Source organism: Haliotis asinina, chromosome 9, assembly GCF_037392515.1.
Source record: "Haliotis asinina isolate JCU_RB_2024 chromosome 9, JCU_Hal_asi_v2, whole genome shotgun sequence".
NCBI classification, from domain to species: Eukaryota; Metazoa; Mollusca; class Gastropoda; order Lepetellida; family Haliotidae; genus Haliotis; species Haliotis asinina.
Window position 1 is genome coordinate 42,657,249 of NC_090288.1, and position 16,538 is coordinate 42,673,786.

The 16,538-nt window shown below is 41.5% G+C and overlaps 2 protein-coding genes across 5 annotated transcripts in view; one reads left to right on the forward strand and one right to left on the reverse strand.

The window, feature by feature from the left end:
• LOC137295641 (plasma membrane calcium-transporting ATPase 2-like) overlaps positions 1–4,001 on the forward strand; it is a 162,752-nt gene extending 158,751 nt beyond the window's left edge. Inside the window, exons 25-26 of one of the 2 annotated variants that reach the window (XM_067827097.1) lie at positions 1,354–1,546; positions 2,803–4,001. In XM_067827097.1, the coding sequence (XP_067683198.1) occupies positions 1,354–1,546; positions 2,803–2,828 (219 nt within the window). In that variant the 3' untranslated portion in view covers positions 2,829–4,001. Of the gene's footprint in view, positions 1–1,353; positions 1,671–2,802 lie in introns of those variants that run through there. The other variant, XM_067827098.1, reaches the window with a different exon arrangement.
• Positions 4,002–5,023: 1,022 nt separating this feature from the next.
• Positions 5,024–16,538, reverse strand: part of LOC137295642 (ubiquitin-like modifier-activating enzyme 1) — a 32,359-nt gene continuing 20,844 nt past the window's right edge. For all 3 annotated transcript variants that reach the window (XM_067827100.1, XM_067827102.1, XM_067827101.1), the window contains exons 19-27: positions 13,258–13,404; positions 11,387–11,461; positions 10,571–10,763; positions 9,835–10,016; positions 9,167–9,253; positions 8,241–8,345; positions 7,491–7,574; positions 6,581–6,681; positions 5,024–5,994 (exon numbers count right to left, since the gene is read on the reverse strand). In XM_067827100.1, coding sequence (XP_067683201.1) covers positions 5,856–5,994; positions 6,581–6,681; positions 7,491–7,574; positions 8,241–8,345; positions 9,167–9,253; positions 9,835–10,016; positions 10,571–10,763; positions 11,387–11,461; positions 13,258–13,404 — 1,113 coding nt within the window. In that variant the 3' untranslated portion in view covers positions 5,024–5,855. The remainder of the gene's footprint in view (positions 5,995–6,580; positions 6,682–7,490; positions 7,575–8,240; positions 8,346–9,166; positions 9,254–9,834; positions 10,017–10,570; positions 10,764–11,386; positions 11,462–13,257; positions 13,405–16,538) is intronic.

Genomic DNA, 16,538 nt, shown 5'->3' on the forward strand with positions numbered 1-16,538 from the left:
ATATTCTCCTGAGAAGTAGATTTAACCATAATTTTGTTTTTGTCCCTTGTACACAAATAATAATTTCACCACTTGGATATTGCATTTTTTTGATAGCTGAATTTGTCTTTGGGGTTTGTTATATCCAAAGTTGACTTCAGGAAAGTAGTTTCTAGCCTTTCCCAGTGATCCTCGGCAGGTTTCTGTGTAATGCAGTCAGTGTTGTGTGTCATGCCTGCGCTCCGTGAAGCATCTTGAAACCATACAGCTCTCTTTTTTCCCTTCTGGAATTTTGTTATTTTTTCTAAATTTTGTTATTGTTTTGGTTCAAGTTTAACTTCGGTGATGGGTTATCCGACTTTAGGAAGCCCTTGTCTCACCAGAACTAAACAAGGTCAACCTTTTCTCAAGGCTGCATTTCAGACTTCTGCTGAGATCCTTCCTGCTCAGTATGTCTGACTTCTGAGAGGAAATGTTAAAATATTTCATGGTACCAGATACTGATGAAATGTCTTGAGATTTCTCCTGGGAAGATAATCTGAAAAACTCAAGAAGACGTATAGAAAACAGACTGAAATCTGCAGCCATGACAACCATTGAAGAGGAGCCATAATATCGCAAGTCATGTATGGATGTAACAGCACTTCTGATTGGTCACCGACCTAGTATCTGGATGTGTCCTCACCTATAATTGGTCACGGTCCCACTTGTCCCACCTTTGTCTCACCCCGCCACATACCACTCACGTCTGCTTTGCTTGGTCAAGGGGCATAACTGCACCTTACACCCATCATATTTTGAGAGCTTCGCGCTCCTGTAAGAATCTTAAACTGTAGCCCCTGATCTCTTTTTCACCCTTTTCCAGACCGTCAAAGGTTTCTGAATGTTGACTCACAAGGGAAAAGTGACAAGACTTTTCCTGTTTAATTGTATACATTTTACTTATGTATCTATTGCATTTTAGTCATATTTCATCAGCTATGTTCATTATCTACTAACAAGGGAAACTAACATGCTATCCTTTTATCTGAATATTCTAATACCACAAATGTTTTAAGGGCATTGAACACTCCTCACAAGTGTTGAGTCAGAAAGCACAGTTAGTACCTTAGCTCTCATTGCTGGCGTAAAAAAGTTCTGTGGCTTGTACAGCACGTTTTTGCTTGATTTTATTCAGGCATGCTGCATGGTTTGCCTGCTTTTTTGCTTCCTTTTGGTAGTTTGTAGTTCTTCAGAATGCACCTTTCTTTACATAGTGGTTATGCAGCATGCGACACTATGCTTCTAGTTAGAACTTTTCTTCGTTTCACAGTAATTGGTTTACGAAACCAATGTCGGCATCTTTAATTTTTTGCTTTTTCTTTCTGTTTTCAGATTCGTGTTGTAAATGCTTTCCAAATGGACTTAGATTCTCACTTGGACAGTTATGACAAGCGTAGCAGGCCCTCTGTTATTAGCCTTCAGTCTCTTCAGGCCCAAAGAGTTGGGGTTTCAAAGAAGCCCACTCTTACAAGTTCGCCTGAGGCGGACGAATCGCCATCTTCACCTTGGTTTGGGCGAAGCGAAAGTATCCCTTATGCCGATGAATGAACAAAGGAACCCCTTATTTTTGTGTCTTTTTTCACATCCCGACTCATGAGAGTTACAAAAGAAATCTTGGACAGACTTACTGTCATCCCTACACCTTTTCCTTGCTTTCTCTTTTGGAGAGTTCCCAAAGGAAAGACAACTCTTGAGAAAGATCGTGTAGAGCATACTGATAACACACATTGACTGCAAGCATGATTGGTATGTCATACATCGGTGTCTAGACAATGTAACATGGCTTTCGTTGAGATAATCTGAACGCTCTTTTGGTGACTGGTCATCATTCTCAGGGACGTTGAAGATATATTTATGAACAGATTGGTGACCGGCCCAATGGTCAAATTTCTACCCATTCCATCACGTGTGCAGACTCATAGGTTGTTTGTCAGCTGATTCATGCTGCAGTGTGTAGGCACAAGGTCTGTAGCTCAAGAGGGCTTTCCTACCAAATTATTTTACAATTTTACTATTAACACTTTTCACTGTCTCTGTACTGCTTCCTCCTTCTGTGTGAACAGATTTATGCAAACCGAGGGCGCTGTGTGAAAGACGTGTGCGAGGTTCCCACTATCTCCTCTATGTTGATACTGTAATTATTGTAAATGTCACATGTATAAAGATTCCTAGTTCAACCAGTGTGTAATATGGAAAATCTAAATCTAGCCCATAATGCTCGTTTATTTATGATAAGTAAGCATAGCTTGAAGGCTGTAGGGTAGAGCACTGTGTACTTGCCTAGTCTTTCAATTCATTGTAGATATATTTCATTTTTTTTACAGACATTTATATTGTTTTATTTTCTATGTTGTGAAGGATGGAAGCAGTAGAGGGTTGCAATGCTTGTATCAATATTACCTCCCCTTCACCCCTTCGTGTTTCTTTGCCTCTTTCCAATAACGTGTGAGCGTCCAATCCTGTCATGCCTTGCTCGTGCATGTTTACCTAATGTCCGCTTGTCTGTCAATGTCTGTCATGATATGCCCGTCATTCCAGGGCTGCTGCCTGACTGTTGCCTATGTGGATGTACCCTCTCTCGTGCTCGCTCTCACTGTCATGCCTAGAGTCGATTTTATTTTAGAGTAGATTTTCTTCATCTTCAGATAATTTTTCACATAACACTCTTGCAACTTTCTTTACCTGCCCTATGGCTGCGTAGACTAGACTTATTTTCCCTTACCATTTACTAATACGAATGAACACCCCATCCCACCCTTCCTTAATAACATGACCGGTTAGTCCCGACAGACAATTCGGCTTGTTAACGAGCGAGACCCCGAGATGTGCTTGCTGCCGTTGAGCTCAGTAGCGTCAGCGTCCACGTCAGCACCCAGGCCGCCGGTGTAGGAGGGAGTTGCCGCCGACGCCGATGTCAGGATGAGGAGACCTACCAACAAGTCTGCCAATTTGTGTCGTAGATGTTGCAGGTGACCTTGCGGTCACTGTCGTCGACTGGGCTAGCACACTTGTAGACATTACAGCATATCCATGATGAATTTGTGTGCTTAGTTATCATGCCTCATTTCTTGTTTCATCTTGGATGATGTTAATGTATGGAGGTTTTTGGAGCTATATATAAATTTATATATATGTGGTGTTACTTGCCACAGGACCTGTGTGTTGTAGGAGAGAGTGTATATATGAATATCATGGTGTACATTCTGATCTCTATTCCCTGTCTCATATTATATATTATAAGAAATTACTACACCATTGGCAATTTATGAATACTTACACATACTCAGTGTTTCTTTTTTTTTTTTTAATTATTGTTAACAACATACTGTTGTTCCTGTTGTGTTTATTCCAGTTATTGCCAAAGCGTTTTAGCTGCTGCTATGTTTTGTTGAGCGTTTGGCAATATAGGATGTTTGAAGATTTAGTATGGGATATCTTCTGCAAATGGCTCCCCTTCTCTCCACTAGTTTGAACTTTGCCATATGTAGTTTTGCAGGAGTGTTGGTACTTATTGTAGAGTAGCTCAATGCATGATGCTGGGGTGGTGGCGCCCATTACGTGATGTCAAGGCCATCTCCCCCTCCCCCCACCTTGTACATACTTCTAACTTCATACACCCTAAAACAGACTACTGGTGAGTCTGTTCCCCGGGCAGGGGAAGGGTGTGGCACATTGCCAACTCCCCTAACCCCCACCCCCCTTGATTGTGATGAGTAGTCATGGCAACAGACGAGTCTTGTCTCGTGACTGGCTGCTGTGACCATCTCGAGTGATACTTGGCGGGGCTGTTACCAGGCCCACCTCCTTTGTCTTTGTTACTTCTCTCGGGGCGAGGTCGGATGGGGTGACTCGTCACTTGGCTGGCTTGGGGTCGCGCCAAGCAGTGCAACTCGACCTCGGCGACCCCGCCCGTTAACTCGGGTCATGATGCAGCAGTGTGTTGTAGTAGAGTCATTGTTATAATAAATTTTTTTGTACAATCTGAAGAGTCTGTTTTATTGTAATAAACAGCAAACAACACCTAAACCAGGTTGCACTGAGTAAGCTACATCCATGTTCATGGATTAGGACTTGCTTCGATTGAGTTCTTCCACAAGCAGACGCACTGATAACAGTTCAGTAATTTATTAAAGCTGTCTTGAACCATTTCAGTTGGGTTTTAAGCCTCTCAAAATCACAGCAGTGAAGAATCAAACCCAGACCACCCCACCACTATTTAAATGATACTATTATATATTATATTTAAATATACTAATATTGCACCCACAAGTGTGATAACACATAGGTAGCACAACAGTAATCCATTGCCGTTTGAACTGGTTGTTAGTTAACTGCATTCTCTCAAACCAGTGACTGATATTATAAGCAACATCCCCTGCTACTGGAATGTCACCCAGTCCTGCTACCCAGTCCCGGTAGTCCCCACATACACCTCAACTCCCTCCCACTTGTATGACAAACTTCACACTCAAGCTTCACACAATAAAGCAAATGATTGGAGCATGGTAATATGTATAATCCTCGCAAAACATCGCAAAAAGCACCAGTTCAGTGCTTGCCGGAAAGTGGTACAAGGAGACATTGAATAGGTTATGCGTTACACTTTACAAATGAACACTACCCTCAAAATCTTAACATGGAAAGTAATGGGGTAGGGGAAACTCAGTCGATCTGTGGACCCCCATTCCAGTATTGTCCAAGGTGGTCAGTGGATAATTAAAGGAAACCATAAACGACACAAGAAATCAGCTTCACACACTGAACCCAGATCATTGGCATTACAAGCAAACACTTCAGCCACTAACAAAGGATGAGGCTTTATGAGCAGGTTGATGTTTCTACATTATATGAAGTGTGAGGCAATGATAAAATGGAAAAGTTAAAACTTTTACCAAATAAATACTAACAATATGTCCTGATTTGACAATCATGTACATTAAAGTCAGAATCCTTGAACCCCTGTAGTTCAGACACAAAATTGTTGCACACACAGACAATGCTGTAGATTTCATCAGTTTATTAACAAATGGAATTGACAAGTACCAAATTATCTGACAGTTAAACATCATATCACGCATACAAGATTATCTTACGTGTTCCAAAGATACAGTTTTTGCAACAACTTGCTCAACTATAAATAAGTGCATATTTAACATGCACTGCATGAAATAATCTGGAGTGAGGCAGAGGCGAGAAAGTGAAATGATACTAGAAGCTTTTTGTACAAAGCTATACAATGTGCAGTTGTACTACAAGATATCCATCAGCGCACTTTGTCCACAAACATCAAAATGTATACACTGAAATATTCATATCTTTTTCAGATGTCACAGCAAATTTTTCTGACAAGCAAAAATACTCTTATCTTAAAATATGAACACCTTATGCGAATACAGACTTTTACAAAAAGAAAATACTGTCTCGCTGTACTAGGCCGTTATGATGTATACTGCCTACATGGGACGTAAAAGTGCAACTACAGCCTCCAGCCCCTCCATTAACACAGCAGAATGGCTTTCATGGTTTTGTCGCTTCATCTTTCAAACATTTACGACCTTTCTCAAACAACTGCTAAATTTCCATCACAACTAGTTTTGTGATTAGAACTTGTGACGACCCAGATTCAACACTACAAGCAAAGGCTGAAAAGTGTTGAAACCTATCAATATGGTAATTGTGGTGGAAACCTGGCATGGCATTTTAAAAAGGTTAAATTGAGAATAAGTTAGACATTAAGCATTTTTAGGATTTGACCTGGCATCTGCTTGTCAGATGAAGCAACAGCAACGTGATGGACGTGAGAGTGATTGCGAACAGGCTTGCTGGTCATGTGTTTATCTAGGTAGGTTGTACTTGACGTAGGGCACTTCAACATCTTCACCCTCCTCATCGTTGCAGCAAATTTCAAGCACCAGGGCACGCACATGCGGTGGGATCTTCTTCTTGGACACTTTCTTCACTACCTCAGAGATTCTACAGAAAGCAAAGAGATAGGTAACATACTCCTAACAAGAAATTGTTCTATGAAAATCAAACATGGAAAATGTAGTCTTTACTGAGAATCACTCTGTGAAGTCTCTTCATTTCATGTTTCCAAAGTGTGTCAGTGTTACAGGTGTTGACCAATGACGCCAATTTTAGCAATGTTCCACCTTTGAGGAACACAAGAAATAGGCATCCCAAAAAATAAAGACAAACACATGGGCTGTAATTTGATAAAAGATAACATCACATGAACCACGTCAGTCTATCTGACGATGTGATCCAGCTGAGTGGCCTCATAAAACAGGCAAATGAGGCTGCAAACTCAAGATAAGTGAGATTAATTTTACACCACTTCTAGCAATATCCCAGCAGGGCACACCAGAAATGGGCCTCACACATTGTTACGAGGCAAAACTGTTTTGTCCAGTGACAAGCAAAAACCACTTGTCAACACTACAATGTGTACTTAACTAGGGAATCAAACCTGACTCTTGAGAACTGACAAACACACTACATAATAAAGTAGGGTGAAATCACAAAAAGGTAATCAACAAATAGCCTCATAAGTACTTACGGTAAATTAAGCCTTTCTTCCCTTTTAGCAGGCTGCATGAAGAATGAGTACAACATGCACACTCCTTGAGACAACATGGTGATCTCCAGCTTGTGCTTCTCCTGGGAACAACAACACAAATAAATATACATGTCAAACAATGCATCAGATAACGTCCTCACATCTATACTGTGATAACAAGTCAAACCTATCAAGCGCACCACCTGTTTTCATCCATTTTGTATTTATGCACATCTTCAAGATGATGTGAACAATTTACCACGTAAGTCAACAATGCTATCAATTTAGCAGGGTGTTAGACAATGTCTTGATCCATTTTGTTCTTGTTCTCTCGTTCAAGATTTAAACGGCATTTTTGATTGGGCATTACACATTGTACCCATCTAGGTAACTGAATCCAGGTCTTCTACATGAGGGAACACTTTAACCACTAAACTACGCCACCGACCCCATGTATACATGATGTCTGAATCTGATTATCATAATACAGATATGTAGATTCAAACTGGAGACTACAACCAATGATAAAATTGTTCTATCTATGTTATCTGTATCACACCAAATAATACAGCTGTATGAAAAAAAAAGTCTGGACCAGTCGATCAAGTGATTATCATCATGAGCTATGATCTGGGCTATGCATCAACCAAGTCAGTGTGTGACTATGCCATCCAGACGTCACTTTTAAAAAGAGCATGGATCACATATTCTAACCATAAACCTTCACTCAAAAGATCAAGATGTGAACAGCCAGTATAAATTCATCATGAAGAACATCTAACAACAGAATACATATACAGAACAAAATGGTTAGTGTGAACTACAAAATACTCTATGAAAAACCTACTTCTAATCCATATTGCTACATAAGTGCACACTGAAATAATATCATGAACAGTATTTGCATTACCTGAAAGTAGGCCAAGAATTCCTTGAGAGTCATCTCCCCTTGTACCTCAAAGCGATCCCACAAGGTGAACTCCACATCATAGTACTGTAACAGAAACAGTGGGTCAGCTACGAGCATACAGCAACAGCAGGTGTTGTATCACATTCAGCAGAGAATAAATGAAGGCTATGTGACTTATTGTGGTCAGTAACTCATGTCAGTAACAGGAGTGTGCGGGAGTTTAGCCATACTCTGCCTTTAGTCCATAAGTATCACGGCCTTCACATACTGTACCCATGTGAAGAAATGAATTGGTCTCTGGATTGACAAGCAAACTCTTGAACCACTCGGCTATCCCTCCTTGCTGTTTAATATCAAGAACACTGTACTAGACACTTCAGTTTGCTGGGGAGAGGGGAAATGCGATAAACGTCACATTCATACACACCGCTTGCAATGTGCATGGACGTCTGTTCCAGTAGAGACTAATACTGGTTTTATCAAGCTGGGAGATGACATGCCACGAGTCTATGCTTTATTCCCTTAATGCCAAGCACCAGACCGGGTAAAAACAAGTACCATCTTTCATCATCTGTTGGTCAACGCAGCCATGCATGGCTCTACCAACAGTCAACCCTCCAAGCTCATACAGATTACTATACCACTGCTGTAAAAATTGATGAGAGCATGTCCTGGAACATGTTAAATATGGCAAACACAGAAAGTCAGTTCTCTCCATCAAAGATTGTGGATTTTCAGCTACATGCATACCTTGTTCTTGGGGGCTAGGATTGGTTCAGAGAAAGCAAAGAATGGCAGCGCCAAGTTTGCAAATCCATTTTTGAACACCTCTACATTCTTATGTCCTTGAGCAAGCTGAAATATAAAACAATTGCATCATCCATCAATACTTATCCACTGTCACTGTAAATGGAATCAACAAAACCATGTTTAGTAGTTTTCTAATGTTGACCTAAGAAATATTTCAGCCATAGGATAACATCATGAGAACAATTAAATCAATACCAGACGATCTAGTGATGGATAACATGAGTAACCATCCACAATTCAGGGTATGCAGTCATGCTATCAAACCACCTCCCATTCACCCCCAAAACATGGCTAACCCATAAACCCAGCAGTTGTTATAATGAACACTAAAGTGAGTGAGTGAGTGAGTTTAGTTTTACGCTGCACTCAGCAATATTACAGCTATATGGTGGCGGTCTGTAAATAATCGAGTCTGGATCAGACAATCCAGTGATCAACAACATGAGCATCGATCTGTGCAATTGGGAACCGATGACATATGCCAACCAAGTCAGCAAGCCTGACCACCCGATCCCGTTAGTCACCTCTTACGACAAGCATACGGACACGAAAGAATGTGAATAGATAGGGTAAGTTTGTTTTAACACCGCTTTCAATATTTCGGCATTATGAGAACGGGGGCCACCAGACATCCGCTTTGCACACTGTACTGATATGGGGAATAGAACCAGGGTATTCAGCATGATGTAAAACAATGTAACTGGGTAAAAAATGTACCTCTGTATACAATGACCTGTACTCAACCAGCAAGCCTGACCATCAGTTGTGGCCTTATCCAGATCTTCACAAACCACTTATGTTAATCACATCAGTCTATCACTGTTACCTACACATTCATGATTTGCCTATTTTGTAAAGTAACTCACTTTGTAGAGCTCCAGGCCAACAAGACCTACAACCATGGCTGTCGTTGTTGCAATAGCAGGAATGATTCGTCCAGCAATCAGTTTGCTCTGAAATAAGAAAAGAAATCACTTTGATGTCATACTTTAAATAGGGACAACAAGCAAGACCGACTTGAGCCTCAAATTCATAACTATTAAGCTAAATCTGTAAGACTTCTTCGAGTGTCCATTATAAGTTATATACTGAATAATTATATGGCTAACAATTCCTTTTATTAATATTCCTGGTTGACAATGGTACAAGACTCAGTATCAAAATGTTACACTGGCATAATAAACGAAGTTGTTATCATACAGTCATATTGATTGGTCCGAAACTTACTCAAGAACTCCTTCTACGTGTCAGAATAACTCCGCATCAATTGTGTTGGCAAGTCTAATCGGTTAGATAATTTAAAAAGCGAAAGTGATTGCTACACTCAACTTCCCAGTGTAGACACCAGATTGGGTAAAAAGCCAACTATGGGAATTAATACAATAATCGGACAGAGCTGTAGATACATCAAGGGTGTAGTGAAGAGATATCGGAACGTATATCCTGGAGATTTCGAGGATGGAAGTTTGTTCACTATCGCAAAACCTGTACGAGATGTAATCTTTATAACAATAGCCGTTGTACAAAAAGTCACCTTGTGTCTATCAGCTGGGGGGATGTCATAGTTCTCTGCTCTGAGATTGGAGGCCGCCACAATGAAGTCCATGTGGAAGTTAGTGTCATCGTCCTTCTCAAATTCAATTGGGAGAAGATTGATCCCCTTGAAACTATCAGCAGATGGGAGGGCCTTCACCATGGCTTCCAGCTGGTCTTGGTCTGTGTGACAGAAGTGTATCATATAACAGAACTGACATCTAATACACGAACAAAACAGTGTCTCTGAACCGCATCTTAAAGTGATGAATGGATGTCAGTTTCTTTATTTGCAGAACACAACATTTCAGAGTATATTCTTACTCCAAGTGAATGAAGGTAGTGAGCAAGTTAGTTCTAAGACACACTCAATAATATTACAGCTATTTGGTGGTGGTCTGTAAAAATGATCCAGTGATCAATAGCATGATCATCAATCTAATTGTCTAGTGAATGAAAGTAAGAACATACTCTGAAATATCTTCTAATACTGTGTTTACAGTAACAAAGATTGCATGTTCATCTGTCCATCAGAGATGTAACAATATGCACACTCAAATGTTTCATTAAAGATATACCAGCCATATGCGGAATTAAACCCGAGATTGTTTGGTAACCACCCCTTTCTGACTGGTTCCTGACTATACAAGATACTAGTATGTATAATTATCAAGCATCAGGATTCTAAAACAACTTGAAACAAACGACATGGTTTACAGTTAAAAAGTGCAACTCACCAAATGCATCCTGCTGCCTTGATTGAGCTTCAGCATCTGTAACATCAATCTTGACACCGCTCTTTGGCTTAAACTCAGGGACAACCACTTTGGACACAAGGTCCTTGACGGTTTGACGATCTCGCACTTGTTTCAAGCCATACATCTCGGCTCGAAGATTTGCACATGCCACGATGTAGTCCAAATGTAAACTCTACAACAATTATGAAGACAAAAGTCAGCTGTGTTTCCAGAACAATCAATAAATACTTCACAAAGATGAAAAATAACAACAACTTAACACTGATGTTCAACAACAAAACTTTCACCAACCATTAATCTTATGCACCGCAGAAGAAAAAACAAGAAAAAAATCTATGCGTTAGAAAAGAAAAAGAAACGTGACGTTTGTTGCATGAATAAGTACGTAAATGGAGATAACATTGTCATCAATATCCCCTTCCACCGAGTCGTGTTCCTATTTTTTTTAACTCCACAACATTTAGCAAATTGTAACATGGTTTCTTTTTTCAAATTCCATTGAGGCATTCACATGAAAACACATACCAAATTTGGTTTCCCTATCTATAATGGTTTCACAGAAAATCGGTCCCCATCATCTCGGACGGACGGCGCTCAAACCTATATCCCCTTCATACTTAGTGGCAGGGGATAATATTTCACATCTACAGTTACTGTAAAGATATTTAAAATTTTTTTTAGTACTTCAATCTGCTTATATTCATGCAACAGTATCATAATGTCTTTAACTTGTATGATCTGCAGAGAGTACGATGTATAAGTAAAGTATTCACAAACATATGACATGACACTTACGTTTTCTGCATCAAATGTTATTGGATGCGGACACCTCTTGTGACCAGACCAGAACAAGGCTCCTGAACTGGTGACCTGAACATAACAAACAATTATCAGATATACAATCATGACATCAAAGAAAAGAGGACAAAGATGCTAACAATTATAATTGTTTGCTGTGAATGTAAACTATTTATAGTGACTGCAATAACAATTAAAAAATTCCAACATAAAAGATTGAATAAAGTCACATTTTTTGCACTCTTTTTAACCATTACATATGAAAGACGTGTGGTTAGTCTTAAGCGGAACACCAACTTTTTTTTTTCTAAATGTGTGGTTAATTAATACTGAGCAATTAAAAGTTGCCAAAAAGTTGTCTGCTTCACTCTCACCCGCCAACAAAACCACAGACAGGTTGCGCAACTCTGTCGCCAAAGCACTGCAGCGAACCACAGTGACGTCATATGAGGAACAATTTTGAGTTAGTTGTAGATAAAATGAGTAACAAGCTCGTTAATTTGCTGAATTTTCGACGTCAACAAAGACATGCCAGATTGTTAAGTTGCCATCAAAAGCTCCCATGTGTCGGCTGATGGTGTCACCATGCACAGGTTTCCATATGGTGTTGCCATTTTTGAAAAATCATGGCATCAAAGTCTATATTCAGTTTGAGAATAATTAGATTATGGTTTGTTTTCATCAATTTAAAATATCAACACTACTTCCTACTCATAGCTAAATATGTTTTTGAATCATGACAAAAAAGATTTTGCAGGACACTGTAACAGAACAATTTATCACTATTATGACAGCAAGGAATTGTGACAGAATCGTAAATGAAAACAAGTTGTATCTCAGAAAATAAGCAAAGCAGGTGATAAAATTAAATGGCAGTAAATTGTGAAAACATAAAGCTTTCACTTTTCAAAACACTTGTCAAGACTGCAGGTTCAGACAAACCTATAAACAAGATAATACATCCCCTGAAATGTACACGAATACTACAGCAACCCACAAAGGTATACCTCATATTACGTCATGGAGGTGCGCCCCTCTGTTTGGTTGAAATTTCGTTCACAGGAGAGAATTGTGCACTGTTATCAAAAAGTTGATTTACGGTAATGAACTGTTGAGTAGTTTTAATGACAGGGTTTCATTTATGATGATGTCAATAAATACTTTATGTATTTGTACCCCCACTAGAGTATATGTGATCTTTAAGGCAACATTGTCTGTCATCCTTCATTCTGTAATGGAATTCAACAAATCAAAATAATTCACCACTATAACTATCTAAGTGACAGGTTTGGCGAAGAAATATTGTTTTAAAAGATATGCTCCAGGAACAACCTTCACAGCCATCATCAAACTGAAGAGTTGTTGCCATGGAAACTTGAGAAAAAGTTTCTTTTTCTTATTAGCAGCATTCCAGCTATTTTCCCAATTTATCTATACAAACTGACTGGGCTACTTATATAATACAAAAGAAAACTTTACTGTATAAAAACTCAGCGAGAAAGGTTCTTTGCTCTTGTTAGCAATATTCCAACAATATCACAGCAGGCGACACAAGAAATGGGGTTCACACATTGTACCTATGTGGGAATTCGAACCTAGGTGTTCGGCATGACAAGCAAACGCTTTAACCACCAAGCTACCCATACCACAATAATAAAGTTGTACAATTGCGATTTGACAAGGGAAATAGAAAGAACGGCTGCTATGGTACACAAGATATATAACAATTCTTGTCACCTGCGCACACCTGCATGAAAGTGCAAAAACACACAGGTTGAAATAAGCATGTCAGTTTATGTAGTTTAACACCTCATGAAGCAACAGAATGGATTTACTGAGTTGAGTGAGTGAAGAAGAGATCCACTCACCTGATCAGCTGGGAAATTAAAGAGCAGCTGTGCAATCTGATTGTAGTAATTTCTCTGAAAGACATTGCGGGCCCATGTGACACAGTCTTCGAAAGAACCTGGACGCTCATCTACAAGAGCTTTCTTCACTGCATCAAATGTTTCATACTGTGAAATGAAAGAAACACATGAGATACAAACCCATCATTTAAGCTGGAGATTAGGTGATAGGTGTGAAAACTTGAATGAAAATCATGAATGGAATGAGTGATGAAAGTAGTACCAGTAATGTCAAAGTTCACGTATTGGCCAATCAAATCACTAGATTTTATTAAAATCTAAATATTTTAGATATTTAAATACTTACCTTACCATTGGTCTTATGCATATTACCTCTAGCTTCGCTAAACGAGATCAGACAGTCGTTGATTCGCCATCCCCTCGATGGCTACCTCATGTAATCTACGAATGTAGTCACGGAAGTGACGTGATCTCTCCACTCGCGCGAGAGCGCAGAATCCAAAATTCACTTTTACCGTCAACCGGAAGGTCCGAAGAGTCCAAAGTGGGGAGGAGCATCCAGCGTTGGGAGGGAGTCACCGCCCTATGGTAAGGTAAGTATTTAAATATCTAAAATATTTAGATTTTAATAAATTTTTAACTTACCTTACCATAGGTCTTATGCATATGGCTTCGACAGATGGATGGTGGTGTGGACTCCAGAGGACCATCCCTCAGCAAACAGTGCACATGCATCAGGAGAACTCGGGAAAGCCAATGTCAACGGTCTCAGGATAATACCTGGAACAGGACAAAGAGCAACCCAATAGAACTCCAAAGAAAAACCGACGCACCCTGGGGGTGAGGTTAATCTTAAGACCAAAGGTAAGTAGAAGTGTAGTTACCTAATGGGCGGATGGTCGGGTAAGTTGCTGAGCAACCACCAATGGACCAAATGACTGTAATCCCTCCACGTCTTCAACTGCCAAGTCCCTCAAGTAGTGGGATGCGAAGACAGTTGATGACCTCCAGAAACAGCCCTCCATGATCTGCGGTACTGTGCAGTTCCGATGGAGGGCCATCGTAGACGCCAAGGCCCTGATCTCGTGCGGGTTACTTGCTACCGGATGAGGCAGGTGCTTGTCGTCATAGGCCGCCAGGATAGTCGATCTGAGCCAGAGGGCAATAGTATTTCTGTTTACTTCACCTTTGCAGGACACGGCAAAGGGAATGAATAACCTTTTGCGGGATCGTCTCCTAGAGGCTGACCTTTTAATATAGCATCTGAGAGCCCTGACTGGACATAGCAGCTCCTCCTCCAAGTCATGATGACCCAAGATCGTAGACAAAGGAGGGATGGAGAATAACCTGTTAGGCTGCCCGGGAAGCTGGTTCTTAGCCACAAAATCCCAAAGCAAACCCAAATGAGCACGTCCGTGTCTTGACTGTTCAAATCGGATCTGAGTAACGTCAAGAGCATGGATCTCGCTGACTCTAGCCGCTGTTGCCAATGATAGTAAGAAAACCGTCTTCTTGGAAAGATGTTCAAAGGAGGCTTCTTCTAATGGCTCGTACGGCGGCCCTCTGAGATGTTGAAGGACAACATTAAGATCCCAAGCTGGAGGACGAAACTTGGTCTTCTGGTCTTCCAGCTTGAAAGCTTTGAGAAGCGCAATAAGTTCCGGTATCTTGGAGATCTGTGAATCTGACTTGATAGCAAGGACAGAATTCAAAGCTGACAAATAGGTGCCTAAGGTACTGCCTTTGAGATGTCTAGAGTTCCGTAGGTAGAGAAGGAACTGTGCCACAAACTGAGGAGATGCTGCCATGGGATCTTGAGATCTTCGTGTGCAAAAATTCTCAAAAGAGCGCCATTTGTCGTCATATAAAGAACGGGTAGAAACTCTATGCGCGCGAGCTATAACGTTCGCCACGTGCGCAGAGTAGCCCTTAGCCTTTAATGCTCTCTGCAGATGACCCATGCGTGAAGATGGAATCGCCGTGGATCCGGATGCAGCTGTCGACTGTGTGGATGTCGAAGCAGATGCAACCACTCTGGAAGTTTGTAAGGGTCTCCGCTGGCGAGCCGTCGAAGATCGGGAAACCACGATCTGGCTGGCCACCAAGGTGCGACCAAAAGCAGTCGGAGGTTCTGCGTCAGTCTGATCTTGGCGATTACATCCGAGAGAAGAATTGGAGGAGGGAACGCATATGCGTCCAGTCCTTCCCATGATAGAGACATCGCGTCGACTGCCCACGCCTGTGGATCCGGCACGGGAGATACGTACGTTGGTAACTGGTGATTGAAACTGGTGGCAAAAAGATCTACCAGTGGTCTCCCGAGTTGCCAGCAAATCTGGCGAAATGCGTCCGGATGAAGCATCCACTCCGTCGGGGATGGTTTGCCGGGGCGCGACAGGGCGTCTGCCAGAATGTTTTTGCAGCCGGGAATGTGACGAGCCGCGATCACGATGCCGTTGCTGTCTACCAGATCCGCTAACAGGAACATCTGGTCCAGAAGTTGTTTGGACCTGGTTGTACCCTGATTGTGAATCACCCACACGACCGTGGAATTGTCGGACGCTACCAGGAGTCTGGAGTCTGTTAGGACCGGTAGCCAGTGGCGAACCGCTAGGATGACTGCTTGCATCTCCAGGCTGTTGATATGCCACTCCTTTTCGGCGTCTGACCACAGCCCTGAGGTTGTCTGGCCGTTCAAATGAGCACCCCATCCCAAGAGGGATGCGTCTACAAACAATTCGTGGTCGTGGTTGAAGTTTGTCAAATAAACACCGGCGCAGACGTTCCACTCTACCGTCCACCACCTGAGGTACTGATGCAGGTGCGGGGGTAGAAGAAATGACGACTGGAGGTCGTTCTCTCGAATGAATGGTAATAGGAACCTCTGTAGTGGGCGCAGCATAAGCCGTCCTCTGAGGGTGAGGTCCTGCGCCGACGTCAACAAGCCCAACAGAGACTGCCATTCTCTGAGGGTGAGAGGTAGGGACAGAGCTCGATCCGTAAAGGCGAGAATCTTCTGCCATCGATCGGGAGGGACCCTGACTAGATTGAGCCGAGTCAGGAACAACCCCCCAATGAACGTTAACTCCTGCGTTGGTTTCAGTTGCGACTTCTCGAAATTGATAATCCATCCCAACTGTTGAAGTAGGCGTGTGGAGAAGTCCAGTTGTTTGCGTAGCAACTGAGGATTGCAGTGATTTAGAAAACAATCGTCGATGTAAGGATCGAAGTCTATCCCCCGGAGGTGCAGAAACCGGGTGACAGGCAGTGTGACCCGAGTG